This window comes from Stegodyphus dumicola, chromosome 2 (genome assembly GCF_044657685.1).
Source record: "Stegodyphus dumicola isolate Sdum_Otavi_A_Nest chromosome 2, ASM4465768v1".
NCBI lineage: Eukaryota > Metazoa > Arthropoda > Arachnida > Araneae > Eresidae > Stegodyphus > Stegodyphus dumicola.
The window spans coordinates 229641359-229666054 of NC_140769.1; the positions used below are offsets into that span (position 1 = coordinate 229641359).

General features: G+C 34.3%; 1 protein-coding gene across 5 annotated transcripts in view; it reads left to right on the plus strand.

Moving 5' to 3' along the window:
* Window positions 1-24696, plus strand: part of sicily (NADH dehydrogenase (ubiquinone) complex I, assembly factor 6 homolog sicily) — a 217872-nt gene that overhangs the window by 161315 nt on the left and 31861 nt on the right. For 2 of the 5 annotated variants that reach the window (XM_085811871.1, XM_085811870.1), the window contains exon 3: window positions 18977-19076. Coding sequence is in view for 2 of the 5 variants with exons in the window: in XM_035366243.2 (XP_035222134.1) it covers window positions 17118-17290; window positions 18977-19076 (273 nt within the window). In the remaining 3 variants the exon portion in view is untranslated. Of the gene's footprint in view, window positions 1-17093; window positions 17296-18976; window positions 19077-24696 lie in introns of those variants that run through there. The other 3 variants (XM_035366243.2, XM_035366242.1, XM_085811869.1) reach the window with 3 other exon arrangements.

Below are 24696 nucleotides of genomic sequence, written 5' to 3' on the forward strand. Positions count from 1 at the left end.
GCAGTTGCTGTTTGCCTTCCAGGCCAGAGGTTTTAATCCTCTTGATAAATTTAAACGTATTGTAATGTTCACAGTTCTCTGTACTACATACGCTTCCTGTTATTATAAGGCCAATCTTCCACGTTTATTATTCTAAAGTTAAATTAGAGTTTAGTTTTATTTTTATACTTTTACGTTTTGACCCCAAATAGCGGGTCGGTGTATTCCGAAGTACGGAAGTCATTGTAAATAGAGAAAAATAAAGGGTTTTGTATACCCTTCTTGTGTATCCTGTTTACTTCCCACAGTTTTGAACATAGCTTTAGTAAGCTCTCTGTTCCGAGTCAGGTCCTTGCATGTTCCCGAAGAAGGTTAGAAGGAACATTGAACCTGATAAGACAATTTTCATTATTTCTAAAAATTTTAAACTTTACATTAATAAAAAAAGAAGAATATTTTTTATTGCATATGAACATCATTACACAGATTTCATATCAGTTTCTAAAATTCCTAAATCACGCCATATTCTGTGTAGGCATGCTAGAATTCTACGCATTAATAAATAAAAATATCTAATTTCTCAGAATGAAAGAAAATAATATAATAAAATAAATACTACAAACTTGGAACACTAAGCAATGCTTCACATACGCACACACACACATATTATCAATGAACTCATATTATCAAGTGCAATTACGATACCAAATACTACGTATTAAAATATGAGGTAAACGTTACGTCAAGAGTTAAAGTTAACAATTTTGCTACTGTTGAGTAGATCGTCGGGCTATCGATATATGTCGTAAGACGGAAAGCGTTATAAACATATCAAAGTCAAAAAATTAAAAATACAATTTAAATGAAAAATGACGTCTTAAATATAATTCACAATTAAAACAACAATACAAATTTAAAATACACTAACGATATGTTAAACATTGCACATAAATAAAGTTACATTACTGCTCGGCATCACACACAACCTCGTTTTCTCTTCTACACAACGATCAGTATTCACTCGAAAAACATCAAAGAATTCCACAAACTCGGTGTCCATGTGCTCATCCATCTATTTTAAATTAAAAGAAAAATCAGAGAATTGCTCAAACTCGGCATTGCGCACCATATTGACTTTGACCATGCGCACATCGATCTATTTTCGCTTAAAAAAACATCCCAGAGTTGCACAAACTCGGCATCGCGCACAACCTCGGCTTTGCGCACATGTGCACATCGATCTATTTTCACTTAAAAAAACATCCCAGAATTGCACAAACTCGGCATCGCGCACAACCTCGGCATTGCGCACCACATTGGCTTGCCCATGTGCACATCGATTTATTTTCACTTAAAAAAATATCCCAGAATTGCACAAACTCGTCATCGCGCACAACCTCGGCATTGCGCACCACATTGGCTTTGCCCATGTACAAATCGATCTATTTTCACTTAAAAAAAATCCCAGAATTGCACAAACTCGGCATTGCGCACCACACTGGCTTTGCCCATGTGCACATTGATCTATTTTCACTTTAAAAAAAAATCCCATAATTGCACAAACTCGGCATCGCGCACAGCATTGGCTTTTCCCATGTGCACATTGATCAATTTTCACTTAAAAGCAGAGTTGCACAAACTCGGCACTGCGCACCACTCAAAATCGTCTATACGTGTCTCAAAACCGTCTCTCTACTAGTTTCATATTTGTTCCACAAATTGGGCACTTATACGATATTGCAATCAAACTTTTCTCACCGCTCAATAACGCTCAATAACACCGCTCAATAACGCTCTTTTGGCCTCTTCGCTCCAACTGATTAAAAAAATCCAGATTCAGATACTCATCCATTCTGCAGTAAGCACCGATTTTAACACACTCATCAATAATCAAAACATTCTTTAAGCAAAAGAATCATTTTCTGTATTTTCAGAAGTTACGGTTATAATTTTTAATTCATGCATTTAATATTTTCAGTCGTTTCCTAATGATCGTTTTGAATCGTTTGGTACCTTAATAATACTGTTACGAATTTGGTATTTAAAAAGCTAATATTAGTTCAATTATAAATTAATTGGTTTTATTTCTCGCGCAGTGCAGCGCGTGACGAATATTAAAAGAAAGCTAAGCCGGAAAAATTGAAAATACAAGAGCGCGTGCATTAAATAAATAAATATCTCTTTTTGATTTCGAGAAAGTACTGGAAAATTCTAGCGCGTGATTTTAAAATCTTATAAAAGGAGGAAAACATCTCAGTTTGTAGTAGTTGCTTAGTTTGTTGTTGTTTAGAAAACTACTGTTGTTGATTGTAGCGAATTCGCGGATTAGCGTTCTTTAGCTGTTTTGAATTACGTTCTATTGGACATTTGAGTAGTTAAAAGAAAACTACTGTGAGATATTGTAATACTGCATGATAATTTGAGAAAATTTAAGCATTTTTTTTTTGTTGTGATAATAATAAATTTTTGTTCATTTTTCATCGGACTTGTGCATTCATTTCATAACGAACCCGTACGCACGCAACAATTTTTGGTGTCAGGAGTGGGGTTTGAATGCCAATCACAAGAGCGATGGAAGAGCAATTAAGACAGCTGATATCAGCGTTTGCCTCGTTTAAAGAAGAAATGAAAGCAGAGATGAAATGTAATCAGGAAAAGATTGAAGCAGGACAGGAAAAGATTGAAGCAAGACAAGAAGAGATGAAAAGAGAAATTACCAGCGTAATAGAAAACAAATTCGAGGTTATGGAAGGCAGAATTGACGCAGTTGAGAATAAAGTTGGAAACTTTGAAGAAAAAGTTTCTTCGGTAAAAGAAGAAATAGAAGAGAGAGTTTCTGCCGTGGAACAACAAATTAATGATAGAGTTTCTGCGGTCACCAAAGAAGTTGATGATTTAAAGAAATTCGTAGCGACGGCAGGTAGCAATCCGGAAGGTTTCAAATTTTTATCGATGCCTGCTCGTTCCGTTCTGAAACTATCTACATATGATGGGAAGACCTCCTGGCAGGTGTATAGGACACAATTTTCTATCGTTGCGGATGCGAATGGATGGGATTCCCAAGCTAAGGCCTGTCATCTCGCCGCTTCTCTGAGAGCAGACGCAGCGGATATCCTGCAGACGCTTCCCGAAAATCAAAGGCTAGATTTCGAAGCTCTATCCGGCGCTTTGGAGCTGCGCTTCGGCGAGAAATGTTTAAAAGACTACAGCAGGCTCCAATTAAAATCTCGTCAACAGAAGCCTACCGAAACACTTCAGGAGCTCGCCGCGGATGTTGAAAGGCTGTCCCATCTCGCCTTTTCGGAATGCCCGACAGAAACGAGGGAAATCCTGTCCCTGCAATATTTCATCGATGGCATCCGGGACCCTGAAATACAGAAAGCACTGCGAATGGCGGATGTTAAAGATCTGAAAAGCGCTTTAGTGTATGCCATGAAATTTGAGGCAGCCCAGCAAGCAACTCTTAGGGATAGCTACCCAGTCAGAGCTGTGCGAGTCCACGACCCAGGGGACCAATTGATGGCTCGTTTAGATGATTTATCCAGACAAGTCGATGCTTTGATACGGAGTAGCAGTGAGAACAAAGTGGCTGTAAGATGTTGGAGATGTGGTTCTGAAGGTCACCTACGACGGCATTGCAGAACACCCCAGAGCACGGATAATAAAACGGATGAGTTGACAAGACCAGTGAATGCTTTAAGACGGAATAGTGGTGAAACAAAACCGACCCTAAAGTGCTGGAATTGCGGTGTTGAAGGCCACCTACGAAGGAACTGCAGAACTCCCCAGAGCACGGAAAATAAGGCATACGATTTAAACAGACAATTAAATGCCACGGCAAGGAAAAGGACTGACAAGAAACCAAAGTGCTGGAACTGTGGAGCTGAAGGCCACGTACGAAAGAATTGCAGAACACCCCAGGGTACGAAAATTGAGACAATTTCTGAGCAACGACGCAGGAAACAAATTAATGACCATATCAAGGAACGGAGGTTGCCAGATAATGAAAAACCCTGTTTTAAAGCGCTTAAGATCTCTATAGTGAGTGGCAACAATAACGGACTGTCCATCAATGGGAATATCGATGGAGTTCCTTGCAATATGATCATTGACACAGGAGCTAATGTTACCACCATTAGGAAAGATTTAGCTGAACAGTTTAAAGATAAACTTATTTGGACGCCATCCTGTGTTACCCTTCAGACTGCGTCTGGTGACAAGATCGACATAACTGGGAAGTTAAACGTAAACATCACGTTTGGAAGTGCCGCCTACCATCACACGGCATATGTGGCGGATATTACAGATCCATGCATACTCGGATTGGACTTTTTAAGGAAATACAATTTTTCCTTAGATTTCAAAAACAATAAGCTGCTTTCAGCATCTGATGGCATGACTATCCATCCTCAAAAGGGATCCTCGCCTGGAAATGTCGACGCCTTGTCCGAAAGATCGAGCTCGGGAAGCTGCCGAAATCATACCAGGGTCGAAAAGAAACTCAAGACTACCAGCTATTCTCCATCTCAGAAGCTCTTCGGTCGAGACCTTCGTCTGCCTTGTGACCGCCTGTTTAGTCGCCCTACGGATGCGCCTTCATCGCCTGAGGAACACATCCAAGATGCCCAGGCCCGGTTTGAGGGGATGCACCGTTCTGCACGAAAGCGAGTCAACTTGGCGACGGAGAAAATGAAGATCAGATGCGACACAAGAACTACTAGACAGAGATCCAACAAAGGAGACAAGGTGTGGTTGTGGAACCCAATTCAACGAAAAGGACTGAGTCCTAAATTACAGTCACCTTCGGATGGTCCATATACAGTGCTGAACACGAATGACGTCGTGGTTCGGATCCGTGAGTCTTCGAACTCTTACGACAGGTTAGCTTATTACTATGGCCATAGTACGTAATGTAAATAATTGTAAATAGTATCAGACCATGGTCCTTTTTGTTTATAAATGTGTATTTAGTATTTGATTTGTATTTAGTATTTGTTTTGTATTTAGTATTTGATTTGTTTCAGTTAGTTATTGCATTTATTGTTTATATTGTTTGATATTGTAATGTAATGTTTATGCCTCAGTTGCATTTATGCCACAGTTGTAAGTTTAGTTTCCTGTCCAGGGATTGTACTGCCCGGGACGTGCAGTCCTTGGGAAGGGGGCAGTGTTACGAATTTGGTATTTAAAAAGCTAATATTAGTTCAATTATAAATTAATTGGTTTTATTTCTCGCGCAGTGCAGCGCGTGACGAATATTAAAAGAAAGCTAAGCCGGAAAAATTGAAAATACAAGAGCGCGTGCATTAAATAAATAAATATCTCTTTTTGATTTCGAGAAAGTACTGGAAAATTCTAGCGCGTGATTTTAAAATCTTATAAAAGGAGGAAAACATCTCAGTTTGTAGTAGTTGCTTAGTTTGTTGTTGTTTAGAAAACTACTGTTGTTGATTGTAGCGAATTCGCGGATTAGCGTTCTTTAGCTGTTTTGAATTACGTTCTATTGGACATTTGAGTAGTTAAAAGAAAACTACTGTGAGATATTGTAATACTGCATGATAATTTGAGAAAATTTAAGCATTTTTTTTTGTTGTGATAATAATAAATTTTTGTTCATTTTTCATCGGACTTGTGCATTCATTTCATAACGAACCCGTACGCACGCAACAATACATTTGTGAGAGATAATTCGTTGCGTTAAATGCTAACACTACCACACAACACACAAAAGTAGATTTATAATTAAAAAAATCTCGCTCAGAACATTATAAACCTACCATTTCAACTCAGTTAAAATATAATTTAAGCTTTCTTTAAATACGAAGCTATAGCATATTTATAACTTGTTTTTAAGAAGAGGCGTAACCAATATTACGTCATAAAAAGGCGTGTCCAAGCATAAGAGAAGTAAACACAGCATCGACTGATGCAGCCTATTCTGCGATTTAGCCAAAGAGGGATAGCAACTTAGAAGGTTGTTTACTCGAGCATGTAATACTTTTGATGAGGAAGAAATCAAATTAAATCGTTCTGATAAAATTAATAAATTAAAGCTAATTGAAGAGAAAGCTTTATTAATGATAGCATGTGAAGAGAAATGTAAACATTTGTTGTATTCTGAAAATACTTCCGATACCGAAATAGAGAAATCGGTAGATGAGTCAGAAATGTATATTGATCGATGGAGATCTTTAAAACAGAAGCTAGAAACACTAGTGAGTGAACAATTATCTTCTAAAAATGAAAATTTGAACATTGTTTCGCAGCCGAACACTTTATTACGTTACCCAAAAATAAAATTACCTACTTTTGACGGTAGTGTAAGAAATTGGCTATACTTTTGGGGTCAGTTTCAAAAAATTGATGAGGACATTAATATCGATTTTCACGATAAATTTTCGTATTTATCTCAAGCAAAGGAAAAGGCAGTCCTGCTGAGGAATTAATTAAGAGCTATCCCACAGAGGGTAATAGTTACGAAAAAGCTTTAGAACAGCTGAAAATGCGTTTCGGCAGAGAGGAACTATTGATTCGAGTATATGTCAGAGACTTATTAGTATTAGTTCTTCAAAAACAGAACACTTCTAAAATTTCATTAAGAAAATTGTTCGATCAACTTGAGAGTAAACTGCGATCACTTGAATTATTAGGTGTTACCAGGGAAAAATATGCTGCAATGCTTTTTCCACTAGTTGAATCATCATTACCCGAAGAAATTCTTGTTGCTTGGCAGCGCTATAGATCTGCTCATCGTAGAATTCGAGAAGTGAATTTAGATGATTCAGACGAAAGTAAAACTATAATTGAGAAAAGTGATTTAGAATGCATTTTAGAATTTTTACAAGCCGAAGTCGAAGCTGAAGAACGCATTTTTTTAGCCTTTCAAAGTTTCAACACATCGAAACCAGAAGCAGAAGTAAAACATAATCTTTCATATGAGAAAAAGGTAATAGAGAACAAATGTTAGAGTAGAAAGTTTTCAAATATACCTAGTGCAACAATATACCTTCTAACTTCATCTCAAGTATCAAAACAGTGCATATTCTGTTCTAATTCACATTTTTCTGGAGACTGTCTAAAAGTAAAAAAAATACCTTTAAGGCAGAGGGAGTCACTGGTTCAACAATCTTACAAGTGTTTTTTATGTTTGAAATCTGGACATTCAGTCAAGGATTGTAACTTGAAAGCTGGTTGCTTGTGTTGTGGTAAAAAAACACCATATTTTTCTGTGTAGAAAGATGCACCAAATAACTATGTCAAAAAACGAAGAATCACCTGAAGTTGAAAAGAAAACTGAGATTAGTGCTGAAGTGGATCAAGCTCTTTCAAATTTATCTTCTACTCCGGACGTAATGCTTCAAACATTCTAACTAAGTTATAATTAGAAGTAATGGGAAAAAAACGCGTCGCAAGAGCTATTATCGATACTGCTTCACAGCGATCATATTTATTAAAAAGTACAGCTAAAGAAATGAACTATGAACCTCAGAGTTGTGATTATTTACAACACTCTTTATTTGGAGGGAAGGACTCAGGGATATGCAAGCATGATGTAAACTATATTTATCGAGTGTGCATGAGAATTATAATTGCAACTTTAAAGTTCTTAGTCAACAAATTATTTGTAAGTCAGTGCCACCTACTGTCAACAAGCTTTGTCTGAAAGAGTTAGCAGCCTGTAATATAAATATTGTGGATGATTGTCAAAATCCTATTGAGATTCTTATTGGGGCTGATGTAGCTGGAAAACTCATGACAGGTGGTCGTCGTGAGTTGCCTTGTGGTCTCGTAGCTATTGAGACCAAATTTGGATGGTCAGTTATGGGACGAATGCCGAATACTTCAAAAAGTGAGTTTTCATCATCGTTCTTAGTTACATCCTTGTTATCTACTGTGGAGACCATAACAGATCTATGGACTTTGGACACACTTGGGATCACTGACCCATCAGTCAAGTAAAACCAGACTGAACTACAAGAAGCTGCTCGGTTACATTTTCTAAATACGGTTCGTATAGTCGATGATCGTTTCGAGGTTGATTTGCCCTGGTTGGAATATCATCCACCACTAACAGACTATTTTGACTTAGCCGAGAGGTGACTGAACAAAACTGTTAAACGTCTTAAAATCGAGTCCAATTATGAAGCTTATGGAGATGTTTTCAAGGAATGGCTAGAAGAGGGAGTAATTGAAGAGGCTGATAAAAATTATCAAGGGCAAGTTCTTTACCTTCCTCATCGAGAAGTTATCAAAAAGAATAGCACTACAAAACTCCGACCGGTATTTGATGCTTCGGCCAAAGTAAAGGGATTTCCTAATCTTAATGACTGCTTAGAAAAAGACCCAAATCTAAAAGAACAGCTTCCGAGTATTTTAACACGCTTTCGAAAAGAAAAGATTGGTGTTATTGCTGATATACGAAGAGCCTTTCTTCAAATAAGTGTTTCACCTACTGATAGAGACTTTTTGCGGTTCTCATGGCTTGATAGTAATGGTCAACTGAAAGTGTACAGGCAATGCCGTGTAGTTTTTGGTGTAGCAAGTAGCCCTTTTCTTCTAAACTCTACTATTCAGCTTCACTTACAAACTGTTTTAGAGAAAATAGAAACCGGTGAATCCTTATATACGAAAGGTGTCATTCAAAAACTTATGCATAGTTTTTATGTTGACAATTGTGTCAGTTGTGTAAAAAATGAAGAAGAACTCAATCATTTTATTAGTGTATCAACTGAGGTAATGGCTGAGAGAAAATTTGAGCTTAGAGGGTGGGAGTTCAATGATATTAATGCTGATGCTTCTGCTGATACAAATGTGTGCTCGGTTTAATATGGAATAAAAAATCTGACACTCTAAGAATAAATACTGGTAGTATAAAAGAGTTATGTTTTGAAAAAGTGACTAAGCGCTTAATCTTATCTACAGCTCATAGATTGTTTGATCCTCTTGGTATATGTTGTCCTGTTATCCTTATCCCTAAGTTATTACTTCAAGAAACTTGGAAGCAGAAGATAACATGGGATGAAGAAGTTGATACCTGTACGAGAACTACATTTTAAAAATGGTTGAAAGATACTAACTATCTGGAAAAGATCCATTTTCCAAGATATTTTGGTTCAAAGAGTACGAGTGAAAATACTTCAGTACATATTTTCTGTGATGCCAGTAAGCATGCTTATGCCGTGGCTGCTTTCATTCGTATAAAAACTTTTGATTCTACTAAAGTACAACTGATACAAGCCAGGAGTAGAGTTACACCAACTGGAAAAGAAGAAACTACTATCGCGAGATTGCAATTACTTGCAGCTACTATAGCGTCTCGCCTTTCGTCCTCAATTTTGTCTGAGATACAGAGTGAAGAAGTTTACTTCTGGACTGATTCTTCTACTGTTTTAGCATGGATAACGAGAGAAGAAGCCTGGAGTGTATTTGTCCAGAATACCAGAATAAGGTGAAGGAAATAAGAAGACTAACAAATAAAGATTCTTGGAGACATATTCCTGGTTGCATAAATCCAGCTGATCTTCCGAGTAGAGGTTGTTCAGCTCTCTCCTTATTGAAATCTCAGTGGTGGTTAGGTCCAAGTTGGCTTTACTTGCCTGAAGAAGATTGGCCTAAAGGTGACTTAAATTTAGATGAGACTGAGATTGAAAGAGAAAAGAAAAAGAGCATAGTTTCTTCTGTAACTAAATGTTTAGTTTCTGCATGCTTGGTTACCAAGAGAGACTGGTATTACAGATATTTTTCCCAATACAAAAGGATAGTTAATCTAATTGCCTGGATCCTAAGATTCACCTCCAATTGTCGAAATGAAAAAACAGTGAGAAAACATGGAAACTTTGATTCTGATGAAATTTTTGAGGCTGAGAAGTTATTGATCAAAATGGTTCAAGAAGATTGTTTTGTGAATGAAAAGGATGAGAAATTAAGAACTTAAGGAGTATTCAAGGATCAAAGTGGAATCCTCAGACTAAAAACTAAACTTAACTTTCGTGTGGATACAGAAGACTTTAAAACGCCAGCTATTCTTCCATTCAATCATGAGGTTGTCAAGAGACTAGTGCGATACTATCATGAAAAAAATGCACATGCTGGTACTCAAATTTTAATAAATATTCTACGAGAGAGATTTTGGATTCTGAATGCTCGTAAAACTGTGAGATCTATCATCAATCAATGCACCGTGTGTAGAAGATTTTCTGCAAAGAACCTAGAAACTTCTACTGGAGCTCCTCCAGAAGATAGATTACGAGAAGCAGCTGTATTTGAAATCTGTGGAGTTGATCTTGCGGGACCAGTAATCCTGAAAGGCAACAAGAAATCTTGGATTTGTTTATTCACCTGCGCCATTTATAGGGCAGTCCATTTAGAGTTGGTTGAATCGATGTCTACTGAGAGTTTTCTACTAGCTCTTAGAAGATTTATAGCTCGTAGAGGACGGAGCAGAATCATATACTGTGACAACGGAACCAATTTTGTTGGTGCTTCAAATGTACTTCAAGACTTAAACTGGAAGCAAATCACTGAAGACACATCTATACAACCAATTCAGTGGAAGTTCAACCCACCAACTTCCTCTTGGTGGGAAGGCTGGTGGGAGAGATTGATAGGAATTCTTAAGAAATTTCTGAGACGAGTATTAGGAAGAGCTTCGCTAACTTCTGAAGAAATGAACACGATTCTCTGTGACTGTGAAGCAGTAATTAATTCCCGTCCATTGACATATATAATTGAAAGTGATGCTACTTTAATGCCTTTAAGTCCATCTCTATTTCTGCAAGATAATCAAATAAGTGGTGTTCCAGATCTTGATGACATTGGGCATAAAAGTCTTAATAAGCGAGTCAAATATAGAAAAAACTTGCAAAAGGATTTGAGAAACAGGTTTAGGTCTGAATATTTAGGAGCACTTATTCAAAAAGCAGGAAACAAAAAATCTGTGAAAGTGAATATTGGTGATATTGTATTGATAGGAAGTGATAACACCAAGCGAACCAATTGGCCATTAGGTAAAATAATTCAGATTCTTCCAGGAAAAGATGGAATTACAAGACTTGTCAAGCTTAGAACAGCTAATGGACACTTGCTAAGACCAATTCAAAGATTGTATCCACTTGAAGTTTCCAACGATAATCCCATTATTGAGAAATTTTCAACCGCGAATGTGGGAGGTGAAACTGCCAATTCTTCCTTTGATAACGTGTGTGGACTTGAACCTCAAATTCAAAAGACTGGAGCAGGTCGTACAATCAAAGTACCTAAGAGACTGGACTTATGAACTACTTATAATTTTCTTTTTGTAACTTATAAAATATTCACAATTTTCTTTTGTAAGTTAAATTTTTGAGGTAAAAATATTAACTTAGGTGGGAGGATGTGAAGTTGAACCTCTACCTGATTATTATCTTTATTTTTATGTAATTTAGTAAATCGCGATTGGCAACAGTTGAGTTTTTACATCTACGTTTTCGAGTTTGTTCTATTGTTTACTTTCGTTTTAAGTAATGAGAATAATGACTTTTTGAGATGTTTTTCATGAGTATTTAAAAACTGATGAGCAATATTTTATGCCATTTATGTTCTGAGTATTGCTTTGAGGTGTCAAAGCTAAAACTAACACTTAATTAGACTTGTAAATAGAATTGTAATATTAAACTGTTTGTGTCGTGAAGAGATGTCTTTCATTGGATAATTGATTGTATACTCATTTTCCATCATAATTCTTCTGATATCGAAGGTAAAACGGGATACATGAAATACTACAATTTTGCGTATAATTTCACTAAAACTATTCACATATACCGGGGAATCTGAACAAGAGGGCAGAACTTTAGGAGTGATAGAAAGCAGCTATAGGAACAATAGTCGTTATAGAATGTATGGTCAGACGCAAACGGCTAGCCACTAGGTGGCATTGTAATGGTATAAAAGGTCAGTCCTCGCTCCCAACGGCATTTTTTACCGTGGATTGCCGAGATGATGGCTGGTTATACGAACCGTGAAATTTCCAGAGCGATGGATTGGTCAAGATGGTCCCTGCTGCGACTCCTATTAAGTTTAGCATTTTCCGTTTCTTATTACTTAATAGTTTTTTTTTTTTTAATTTTGTTTAATGTATGAATCTGGCAATCAGTTTAATTTTGAATGTAATGATTGGAAAATTCCCGTTTTAAGCAGTTAAGTTACGTTACTGAGATACTGAAAGTTTTTCATCATTAAGAAGTATGGATCGTATTCATCATTACACTAAATATGTAAATAATCGCATTTATCTGTATGTGTTCGTAAAGTGAAATAAATTGGATATAAAAAAGTTGGATTTCGAGTCAATATAAAAGTGGCGTCTGAGATAGAGATTGGAGTAACTGCAAAATAAGTAAGGTACGATTTGAGTTTATATGATATATATTTGTTCTTTTAGTTTCTCATGAGCTTTGACAAGCAAAGTACGATTTGAATTTAAACGTTAATTATTTGTGCTTTTAGTTTCTCATAAACTTTCCTACTTTATTATGGATACTTTAAAATTACAACGTAAAACTTTACGTGCAACATTTACGAATACGACAAAGGCTATTGCCGAAGAAATTACGAAAAGAAAAATGAATGTTTCCACTTTCGTTTTCGTGAATTAAATTCAAAGTTACATGACAAATTCCAGCGCTTAGAAAGTGTTCAACATGCAATTTCTGAATTATTACTTGGCGAGGGCGCCAAAAAAAAAAAAAAAAAAAAAAACAAGAACAGGAATACGTTAAAGATTTCAGTGAAGCTGAAAATTATAGAGAAGAGTACTTTTCTTTTAAGGTTGAAAATTTTGAAAACAATTCTGATGATAAGTCAATTCAGTCACCTTTTTGGGATTTTGAAGTCAGTTTTCCAGAATTCATGAGGGTGAAGAAATGCCGACTGAAGATAAGTTCCACTATCTGATTCAGGCGATTATTTCTGGTTCTCGAGCTGCCAGTTTAATAGACAGTTCCCTCCTACAGCTAAAAATTACCCCAAAGTAACTGAATTATTGAAAGAAAGATTTGGCAGATAAGATTTATTCGTACAAGTATAGGTTTGTGAATTACTCTCAATGGCAATGAAAAATGCTGTTAAGGGTAGGAAATGTACAGATTTAATTACTTTATAAGATCAACTGGAATCACATTAAAAGCTTTAGATACGTTAGGAGAATCTAAACAAAAGTTTGCAGATTTCTTGTCTCCTCTTGCCTTCCTGAAGATGTTTTGAGAGCTTGGGAAAAATACCGAGTGTCCAGTCTTCCTAAGAGTAACAACGAGGTTGCTGAAAACAGTCAAAGATCCCTTGAAAAGCTCATGAAATTTTAATACAAGAAGTTAATGGGAGGAAATGATAAATTTGGCTAGATCAGGGGGTCTAGTCTGGACACCGGTCGAGATCGATATCGGAAAACCAGTCGGGATTCTTTTTCCACTCGACAGCAGAAGGGAGAGCGAGTCTGGCCCCTTCAAATTCCGTCGGCGGAAAGTGAAGTGGAAATTCTGTGCGGAAGTGACGTTTATTGCATAGCAACCAGTCTATCTCACCTCTACATTGCTCCAGGCTCAGGGGAAGAGGGTAGTTTGTTGTCAAAGGGGCTGTTTCGCACGTGCTTATTATTGAGGATGGCGGTAGAAAAAAAATCGAGTTCGAGTAAATGGTGAAATTTTTCGAAAAAATACGCTGCTGGATTTAGTAAAGAGTATGGAAAAAAGAAATGGGGAACGTTAATGGATATTTTAAATGCAGAAAGAAATGGCCTTTTCAAAACTTCAGGTATGTGAAGAAACGTAAACATAATTTTACGTATGATCTTTTGCAAAATGAAAATTTTCTAAAAAGTTACATGTTTGTAAACTATTTGCTAACAGGAATTTTATGATTAAAATACATTATTTTGTCTGAAAAGGTTATGCAACAACGTCATAAGTCAAATCATTGAAATATAGCACCGCGTACGCGCGTTTAATATTCCTAATGAAATTGAATCAAAAAAATTTTAATTTTTAGCAACCCATGATTATATCAATAATTTTATTTATTCAGGAATTATACCTATCACGTAGCTACAAATATGCTATGTATCGTAGATACCAATCTAAAAATATAACAAACTTTTAACAAAAGTAATAGGAAGAAAAATTAAATAACTATTGGTTAAATCATAAAACATTATCTTGCACACACACATATATATATATATTTCAATATATGCAGTGAAAGAAAATTGCAATACATATTCCCATTTATACCCTTTTTAAATTGATCCCACCAGTGACCGTGTGGTATAATCGCTGAACACTGGTACTTCGGTCCGAGGTCCAAATACTGCGAACGGATTTGTTGCATTACCATCATTCTCTGATAACCAATATATCTGTCATTACCAACATATTTCTCGTAATTTCAAAAGCATAAAAATTAAGGCATACAAAACCTGTTTTAAATAAATAACTATATGTATATATAAATGTATTATAAATATATTAATATATGCAGTGAAAGTAAATTGCAGTACATATTCCTATTTAAGCCCTTTTTAAGTCGATCCCACTAGTGGCCTAGCGGTAAAATCTCCGAACACTGGTAGTGCGGTCCGAGGTTCGAATCCCGCGAACGGGCTGGACGCATGGGCGTCATTACCAATATATCATTGGTAATGACAGATATATTATTGGTAACTTCCAGAAACATAGAAGTTTAAAGCACAGAAAATCTGTTTTAAATATATATATATATATATATATATATATATATATTAACAGATGCAGTGAAAGAAATTGCAGTACATATATATTTATACCCATTTTAAATCGATCCCATCAGCGGCCGGTAAAAATCCCTGAACACCTAGAAGTTCGGTTCAAGTTTGGAATCCCGCGAACGGGCTGGTTGCATGGACGTTTTCGTCGTTTCCCCCATGTTTTACGTGTATACGAGCTAGTTTTCCTAGAATGTCCTCCACGAAGGCAACCCTCACTTTAGGCAGATAGCCCTCGAGGCTTTGCCGTAATTACATAAAACCAAAACTAAGCACTTTTTTTTATCTGAATAAATATACACAAAACTGATGTAATATCTAAAAGTAGACCATATTTAAAAATCTGATAACTAATTATAAATCTTGCATTATAATATTGACAAGAATTTAACCGAAAATTATCCAGGAATTTAACTTGTTTTATACAGGAGATTCTAGAAACTATTGGAAATTGACATTGATATCGATATAGTTAAAACTACTTAAATAAATTTTTTATCTGAAAGCAATTTAATGTAAATGTTGAATTTAGGATGTGCATAGTTTGAATTATATACTGCATATTCTTTAATGCATGTCTAACGTATTATATTTTTATACACTAGAAAATCAAATAAAAGTAGAGAGAAATACATTATGATTTAAAACATAAAATTTCAAAATTTATAAATTACTCATCAAAACATGAAATTAAGTACATTGATATATACATTAGTTTAAAAATTACAATTTTAAATTAAAAGTATGCACCCCTTCTTTATATGTGAAATAGGAAAACACCAAATATATTATTTTCACTAAAATTTAATTAAGGCATTGGTAATGTAGAATCGTCAGCATCAAATGCGTTATTTCTATAGCGAAATACTCGAGTTTTTTACAAATTAAAAAGAATAAGAAAGAAATTAAAAAATCTATTCTATCTAATTTTTTCTTAAGAAATTAAAATATCTATTACGTACACTTTCAAGAACAATCCGTGACCTACGCCGTCCTCAGTTTAGCTCTAAAACGACAGTCAAAACTTAAACGGCAGCTGTCCAGCTGACGGAAAAATTTCCGACGCGTCGATCTCTGTAATGATCGAGACGATGACACCAGACTCGCTTAAGGCTCCTAAGGTTTAGAGGAGCCTTAGACTCGCTCTCTGTCGAGTAGATCACAAAAAGCGACCCGTTCTTCTATCTCGACGGTGTCCAGACTAGGGCCCCAGGTTTCTCAACTCAAGTTAAAGTTAAAAAGAAATTGATACTTCAAGAAATGATATACCTTCTGCTTCAGCTCTTATTTCGTTCATGCAGCAAAAGGCTAAATGTATTTTTTGTGATTATCCACACTTTATTAGAGACTGTAAGAAAGCTCCCAAGATGACTCTAGATGAGAGGAAATCTCAAGTTATACGCAAAAGATGCTGCCTTGTCTGCCTTAAGACTAGTCATACAGCAAAAAGATATCACAGTTGTGTGAAATGTTTGATTTGTTCACGGAGGCATTACTCGTTACTTTGCCCAGATTTAAGTAAAGATATTAATTCTTTATCAATTGACAAAGATCAAAAACAAAACTCCACAGAGATTCTATTGACAAATTTTCCTTCGTAAAGTTAAATAAATTGGATATAAAACGAAGGTGGATTTCGAGTCAAAACAGTCCCATAGCTTGGCCATCAATATCACCGGATCTCCCGTGTTTGGACTTTTTCCTGTTGAGCCATATAAAAAACCTAACCTGCGAATGCCTCTTTGAAACGAATGCGGATCTAATCCTTTGGTTCGCCGTTGTTGCTGGCGATACACGGGAAATGCCTGATGTCTTTGCAAATGTGCGTCAGTCCCTATCGCACAGGGGTGAAGCCCGCATAACATCTAGTGGAAGGTCCTTCCAGCAATTTGCTTAAGCATGTACGTCAATTGCATTCTTGTTAATAAAATGTTTGAAATACCCTCTCATTCTTGTGTTAATTCTTTAAATGTGACAGAGGGAAAATACCCTTTAACTTCTCACCGCTTGATTTCCGACCATACATTCTATGATGAATATTGCTCGTATAGCTGCTTTCTAGCAGCTTCCCCCCCCCCGTCTTGCCCACTTGTTCAAATATTTACTCATGCAGCTGGCAAATATTGTTGAACAGTATTCTTTTGTACTGAAAAAACCGCATTTGTTCCCCATTTTGTTTCTTGCTTTCGCAATCTGCGCTTGAGTCTTTTTTTTTTTTTTTTTTTTTCTTCTCGTCTCTTCTTATCTGTCTTTTTTTTTTTTTTTTTTTTTTTTTTTTTTACACTGTTTGACAGCCATTATTTTACGTAATCGTTCCTTACATGCAGGAAAGAAACAACTAACTTCAGTTGTCAATTTTGTAAACAATATGGCAGCCCCCATTCGAAATGCTTTTAATCGTGGGGATAAATTTATCACAGTCTTTTTAAAACTAAAATCTGTACATCCAAATTCTTTTAGCATTTCTGCATATGCTTATAAAGAACGTAGAATAACGACTCGGAAATTTGATTCATTCCACTACTGTTTAGAGACAGTACGGTGAGGTAGTTCAAGTTATAGAATTTTGTATTTATTGTTGTTATTATGCTATTATAACTCCATTTAAAATCATTATTTTTGAATATAAGATTTACATTCTTGTTAAAGATTTCAAAATCTAATAAAAATAACACTTTTTGTGACATTTTTCTCTTTTATTATGTTTTTCTTTGGATTAATCATAACCCTTTGTGGTTGATCTTTACATTATGGTAACTTGGCGAAAATTTGGCAACCAACTCTCTTACAGCAACCCTCTATTTTTTTTTCCCCGCCGCCATTTTGTCTTCACGAAGTAAAGATATGTTTCTTTTCTTTTTATCTACTGAACACTTCTTCCAACAATCTAGTAGCCGAATTACACTTATGCTAGAAATTTTATCAAACAAAACTGCTTAATCATGACAAATATTCACTGCAAAATTGGGAAAAAGTGCACAATACCATACTCCTTACGCGTTTTTCAAAATAACACATACACATAAACCATGTACACGCCGACTTATTTTTACTTAAAAAAACATCCCAGAATTGCACAAAAATGGCATTGCGCACACTCTTCACTATATCCATGTACACTGCTTTTTTCTCATAAATTAGAAAAATTTCACGAAAATACATGACAATTTTCTCAATCTTTAAACCCGGTAAAAAGAACATGTATGAAATTACCTGATCGCGAAAAAGTATTTACCCTTTACAAATATGAACATTTCCACATATAAAATAAATAAAATATCCAAAAACTTTTACCTCTAAATCATATATTACATTATACATGTCACCAACGAATTCATACCACAAGCATTACAAATACTTAGTATCAAATATTTAAATTATTTCCATGCACATTTATTTCAACATAAATGTATACCAAATTCCTACAAACATAAAATTCACAAAATAACTATCATTTAATTAAAATATAATTAAATTCAAAAACACTACTTAAAATATAAATGAGCACATACATTAAATTAATAAAAATTACCTTACAATCCTAATTACTTTAAACTAAATCATTGCTAATAACAATTTTCCCAATAATACCAAATTCCTTTCCACCTTACATTTAGAACAATGCATAAAAATAATATCCTCAAATAATTAAAAATACTAACTTACCTAATCTTCTTCAGAATCTTGATTACGTGGCGGATACACTTTTCTAATTCATTCAATAAAATTATTGAAAGATTTTTTCTGTGAATTTTTCCTCCATACTTCCTCCGCTAAATAAAAAGCAAACTTCTCTTTATCACAATGCCTAAATACCCATTTCGAATTCACTTTAGTTAGGGCCATGGGATCCAAAAATTAAATAACACTGTTTCACACAACACAGAATAAAGCTAAATACAAAATTTCCACATTTTTTCCCGATTTTCCCCCTTTTCCGATTAAAGAATCGTTATTCGTCCATTAATATCACATGACATATCCCATGATCTCTCATTTCCCTCACGCAAAATAATGCGTAATCGGAACTGAGTACTGCTCACATTATTACCAAAGTCCCAGGTAGTAACCTTTATCGCCTCCAAAATGTCGCCAAACTACCAGTTACCATATTGTAAAGATCAACAAAGAAAGAAGTTTTAAATTTCTAAAATGTATACCCATTTTCAAAGTTATTTAATTTTTTGTCTCTTTCTACGTATGATCTCTCTTTTTCTTATTATTTAGCAAATATGATCATGAAAACTATTTGTGCACCTTGCTGCTTCCTCGACATGTGCGTTCAGAAGCATTTGTCATAAGAGCTTTTAATGCTGAAGTATCCCAGGTAAAGTAGTCAACTGCATACTGCTGTATTTTTCAGTGTAACATTTTGTTTAACTGCATTTAATATTGATCCTTAACAGTATCAGAACATAACTTCTTAATTCCATATATTTAACTGAGTTCTTAATGAGTGTTTGCAGTGAAACTTTGACACAACACATCCTGAAGGTAAAATACATAAATCTATGCAATAGTTATTACTAATCAGTTTTGTAAATACCTTTCTCTTAAAAACAAGCAAACAGAAAAAAGTCTGATATAGACACAACATGACTTCCTTGTCAAGGTATAAACTTATACACTATTTTTGCTGCACTTCATTGAAATGTATTTTGTTTAAAATTGAGACACAATCCTCCACTTCTTTGATAAAATGGACAATTACACAATTGCTAAAATATTAATTTGTATCAACATAAAATATTTATACAATTATCAATGTCTCTTTGTTACTCTTTTGCAATCAAACAGGGAGGTGTATAATTAGGTATTGTCATTCCAAATACAAAATTTATGGTGAACTCTTTTGAGCTAGACAACATACATGCATATAGATGTCATTACATAATCAAAATGGAATTGGAAATGATCGAAAGGAATCTTTCCATTGAAATCTGGAAACTGAAATTTTTCATGATTACAGTACTTTCTTTACTTCGTAGAAGTATATTTTAGGGTACACCTTGGGGAAACTTCGCAATTTTTGGTGGCGCATGGATACCGAGTTTGTGCTATGCTTTGACTTGTTATTTTGGCATGTGTAGCGGCGGTTTTTGGTGAAAAAATTGCCGCCACGCAAGCCAAAATAACAAGTCAAAGAATTGCACAAACTCGGTATCCATGTAGACATCGACCTATTTTCACTTTAAAAAAAATCCCTGAATTGCTAAAAAATGGCATTGTGCACTCCCTTGACTTTATCCATGTACACATCGACCTATTTTCACTTTAAAAAGAAATCCCAGAATTGCACAAACTATGCTTTACGCATTCCCTTGAGTTTGTCCATGTACACATCGATATATTTTCACTTGCAAAACATCCCATGATTCAAAATTTCCCAGAATAATGCAAACGATTATGCCATAATAGGGTTTCCATAACATTCAACTTCTCAGGTTACCATAAATGATACAACAGCGTGGTGAAAAATGAAACAACAACTTGGCGATAATACAAGGGGTACCTTAAAGTCAACTTTGATTTTTATTATGTGTTGATTAATAGTGTAGTATATGTTCTACCTCTTTAGTTAGTTATTTTTAAGATGGTGTCACTATATTATGAGTGTTGAATAAAGTGACACACAATCTTGCAAAAGCATAGTGGAAATCCATAAATAAAAATGATGGCTATTTTTTTGGCCTTGCTATGCAATATGTCTAATGCATATGTTTGAATAAGTCATAAAAATGCTTTTATTTTGTAAAACTGAAAGAAATTAAAATTAAATGGAATGATTTTAAATTATTTTATAGTCAAATCTTGCTTTACGAGCACCTCTCGTAATGAGTGATTTGCATTATGAGCAAAACAAAATGTAAATGAATGATTCTCTTAATGAGCCATGTTTTGCAGAATGGGTGATGTGGACACATTGTGAAAACACATGCAGAATCCTGTCTGTGTCTCAGTTATTAGTCTGTGTATAGCATTTGTTTTGCATCTTACTATCACTTTTGGAAGTTGTATTCAGATACATTATTGTCCCCCCCCCAACTGCTAAGTTTTAGCTTGCTTATGTGGTGTCTCCAAAGAAAATAATGCAATCCTCCAAAAATACTCCTTTGTGTTTCCTGAAAGAAAATACAGGGGTAAGAGAAGAAAATTCAACATAGAAGTTTAATGCCAAATCATTGAGAAATGAGAATGAGGTGTGAGCGTGGCTGACCTAACATGTGCATATACAGTCAAAAGTCTTTAATCCGGAATAATCTATAATTCGTACCTCAAAGCTACAAACTTTCTGCGCATGCATAAACGCATAATGCGTTTATGCATACGCATATGCGTTTATGTATGCACATAATATTTTTATGCATGGGCATAATACGTTTGTGTATGCGCGTTTAATGTATAATGGACGGTATAAGCCAAAATTATCTAATTATCTATTTCAATTAATGTTGCAGATTGTGTTGTTCCTTAATCTTCTAATTGGATCCAGCTTATTATTTTTTTCATACTGTTAGAGCAATTTTATAAACATAAGCTTGAACTTTTGATTATGTCAAAAAGAATTTCTGATTCTGGAGCTGCCAAAGGATCTACAAAGCGAAAGCATGTTTCGATGTCCATCAAACAAAAAGGGGAATTGCTGCAAAAATGGATAAAGGCATATCCTTTGTTTCTTTAACCATTCCAAAATCTGTTTATCAATTTCACGCTGCTCTGCGGAAGGGGGGGGGAAGTCGCAGCACACAATGAACTGGAAGTTGATCTGTCAGCACTATCCTTAGCTTCAGGGCATATGTTTTTATTTTATTTGGCTTATAATTCCTTACTAAATGTAGTATTTCATTTCGATGTACTCCGACTTTGATATGATTTAAATCAAATTCCTCATCATTATAAATATCACGAATACACATCAAATAGTTTTCTGGTTGCTATTTTCTAATTTCAACTATGCTTAATGTATGCTTTACGCATGCACACAGTGAAAGAAATGTTTAATAAAATAAACAAATAAATATTAAGCCCTTTTTTATGTAAATTGATACCCTTTAGATCATAATTGCTCTTTATTTCATAAATTACAGTTTCATATTTTTAATATTTTTAATTTTATAATTTCTGCATGCCATCTTACCAGATTTAAATTGATAATCTATAATCCAGAAAAACCGATAATCCGGAATCGCCGAAGTCCTGACGAGTCCGGATTAAAGACTTTTGACTGTAATTGGTTTACATCAATAATTTGTGCTATCCTCTAAAATAAGAGTAAGATTAAGGAGATTGTTGCTATAAGGAGTGTCGCAAGAATTTCTACTCAAAGGCCGCATATTCTCGATGATGTTAAAAGATTTCTTCTCATATGGATTAACAAGAAGCAAATGCAAGGCAACACTATTGATGCAACCATAATTTGTGAAAAGGTTAAACTAACTTTTGGCCACCTCATTAAGATGTCAGGAGCATCAGCAGATGAAGAAGAATCATTTTATTCAAGCCATGGATTTTTTAAAAAGTGGTAAAGTTTGGAAAAGTTTCATTTAAAAAGGCGATAAATAGGAATGCACTTCCATCCTTTTTCAACGCCACTACTACTCTTTTGAAACCTTTCCTTTAGGGAGATTGCCTTTGGTAATTTTCAGATAAGAGACTAGGGAATACAAAGGAATTTTTTTCTCTTTTCTGGTGCCTTTTGCCCTTAAACTAGGGAAACACACCCAGTTGCTATTTCGTAGCTGAAGTAATTGTCGAATGATGAAATAGTATTAACTTTTACAAGCATTGCATTATATTGAAAATAGGCTTTGATAACAAATACTCCTAGATATGCCTAAAATTAATACATACTCTAATCAGTTTTAGTTTGTTTTTCAAACTGAATAAAGTTTAGAATTACATGTATTGATTAGCATTTTTAATTTATACATGAAAGTAACATTTGACCATTTATTTCTTGCACAAATCGTAATTCATATTAATGTTTTTATAAAAATTTAATAATAAATTATATATTAAACATATCCCCTTATATTTTTGTGATATTAGCTTCTTATTTCGTTCATTTATTTTTTTAAATTTATTGTTTTTTTTATCCCATTATTTTATAAGTATTTCATCATACAAACTATGTCACTGTAAATTGTTTCTGCTTGCATTTTTTTTTTTTTTTTTTAAATAATAGCCTTTTTTTTTTTTTTTCAGTTGCATGTTCTTTTTAATATTTTTCCTTTAGTTTAAATAAACTTTTCATTGATTATGTTTTCATTGTATTGCATTACATTTTGCATGTTTCAGACAACAATACTGTCTTTGTGTTTAAATCCAAAAATTATATTAAAAATGAAAAATTTGAAGAAAAAAATGCTCTTTTGATGAAACTGAAAAATTAGTTAAATGAATGCTAATACCATAAAATTACAAGAATATTTACTAAACTTTATTTCTTTATGTTGACCAACCAGTGGTCGAACGGTAAAATCAATGAACACTGATAGTTGGACTTGGTTCACATTTCGGTGAACTAGTTATCTGCATGTGGCCTCATGCGTAATGTGAATACCAACCAGTTTCCCTTCAAATGTTCTCCAGGAATTCTCTTTTTCCTTGGACAGGTAACCCTCTGTGCCTTGGTCATAATCCAAATAATCTGAATTTTATTTATAGATACAAGTAAAGACTGGAATTTTCATAAACAAATAGGTATCCTGTCAAAATATAGATGCTATTAAGCAGGTCACTTCTAAATGAATTTAGCTTGTATTTTTGTTATGTACAGAGACTATATGAGGGCTACTGAGCGTATAAGTGTTATGCCATATTACTTCACCACAGTGATGACAATTTCATCTTTATATTAAAAAACAACAACAAAGGATGTGTACTGAAAAAGAATTCAGCCTCACAGTAAAATATGAAATGAAATAAATTATATAGATAGGATTGAAGGATTATGCAAAAATGTAATAGCCTGTTTGCCCATATAGATGGATAACATGATTAAGGAATTTCTGTGCAAAATTGATCCATATGTTCATTGCATGTGGAGGGAAAAAAGAGAAGCTTTTTCCAGTTATTCTATCTAATAATGGGAAACAGAACCTGGGAGAACTACAGTGTATATTGACTTTATTAGTCTGGCAGTGGGTGATATTCATTTGACTCATACACTTTAAAACCCTTAAGATCTTCGAATATGTGACTACAGCAAGAATTCGGTTATTTTATTTATTTTAAAAGCAATTGCTTCCAACTTTAAACAGCTGACTACATAATATAGCTGCTTTGGGAACTAGTAACCAGAAAGTTTGTATTGCCACAAATATTTTTATAATTTAATCTGCTTTGTGAGAAAAATTTTTATGCATTCACATCATGTTTCCAACTTGTACGTATGATATTTTAAAAATGGCTAATACTTGAACTGTAATAGAATTCTTTATATAGTCACTATCTTCTAACTGAACCAAAAATCTGATGAATATTTTAATATTAAAAACAGGTTTTACATTACAGGTTTCTCAAAAAAAAAAAAAAAAAGTTTTATAAACTCAACTCTAAATAAAATAAAAGTTTAACAAGAAATTCTTAGGATTTTTGGTTCACAGTAGTTTACAAATGTTATAAAAGTTATTTATTAAATATAGAATTAAATTATGCAACAAAATGTTTTAAACTGTGCACGCAAAGTGGAAACATGACGTGAACGCATCAAAAATTTTGTCACAAAGCAGATTAAATTATAAAAATATTTGTGGTAACACAAACTTTCTGGTTACTAGTTCCCAAAGCAGCTATATTATGTAATCAGCTGTAAAAAATTGCAAGTAATTGCTTTTAAAATAAATAAAATATCCCAATGTTTTATATTTTTTTAATATAAAAGAAGTAATAAATCCTACAGGGGAAAAAATTGATCGCATAGCAGATTATTTATATTAATTAAC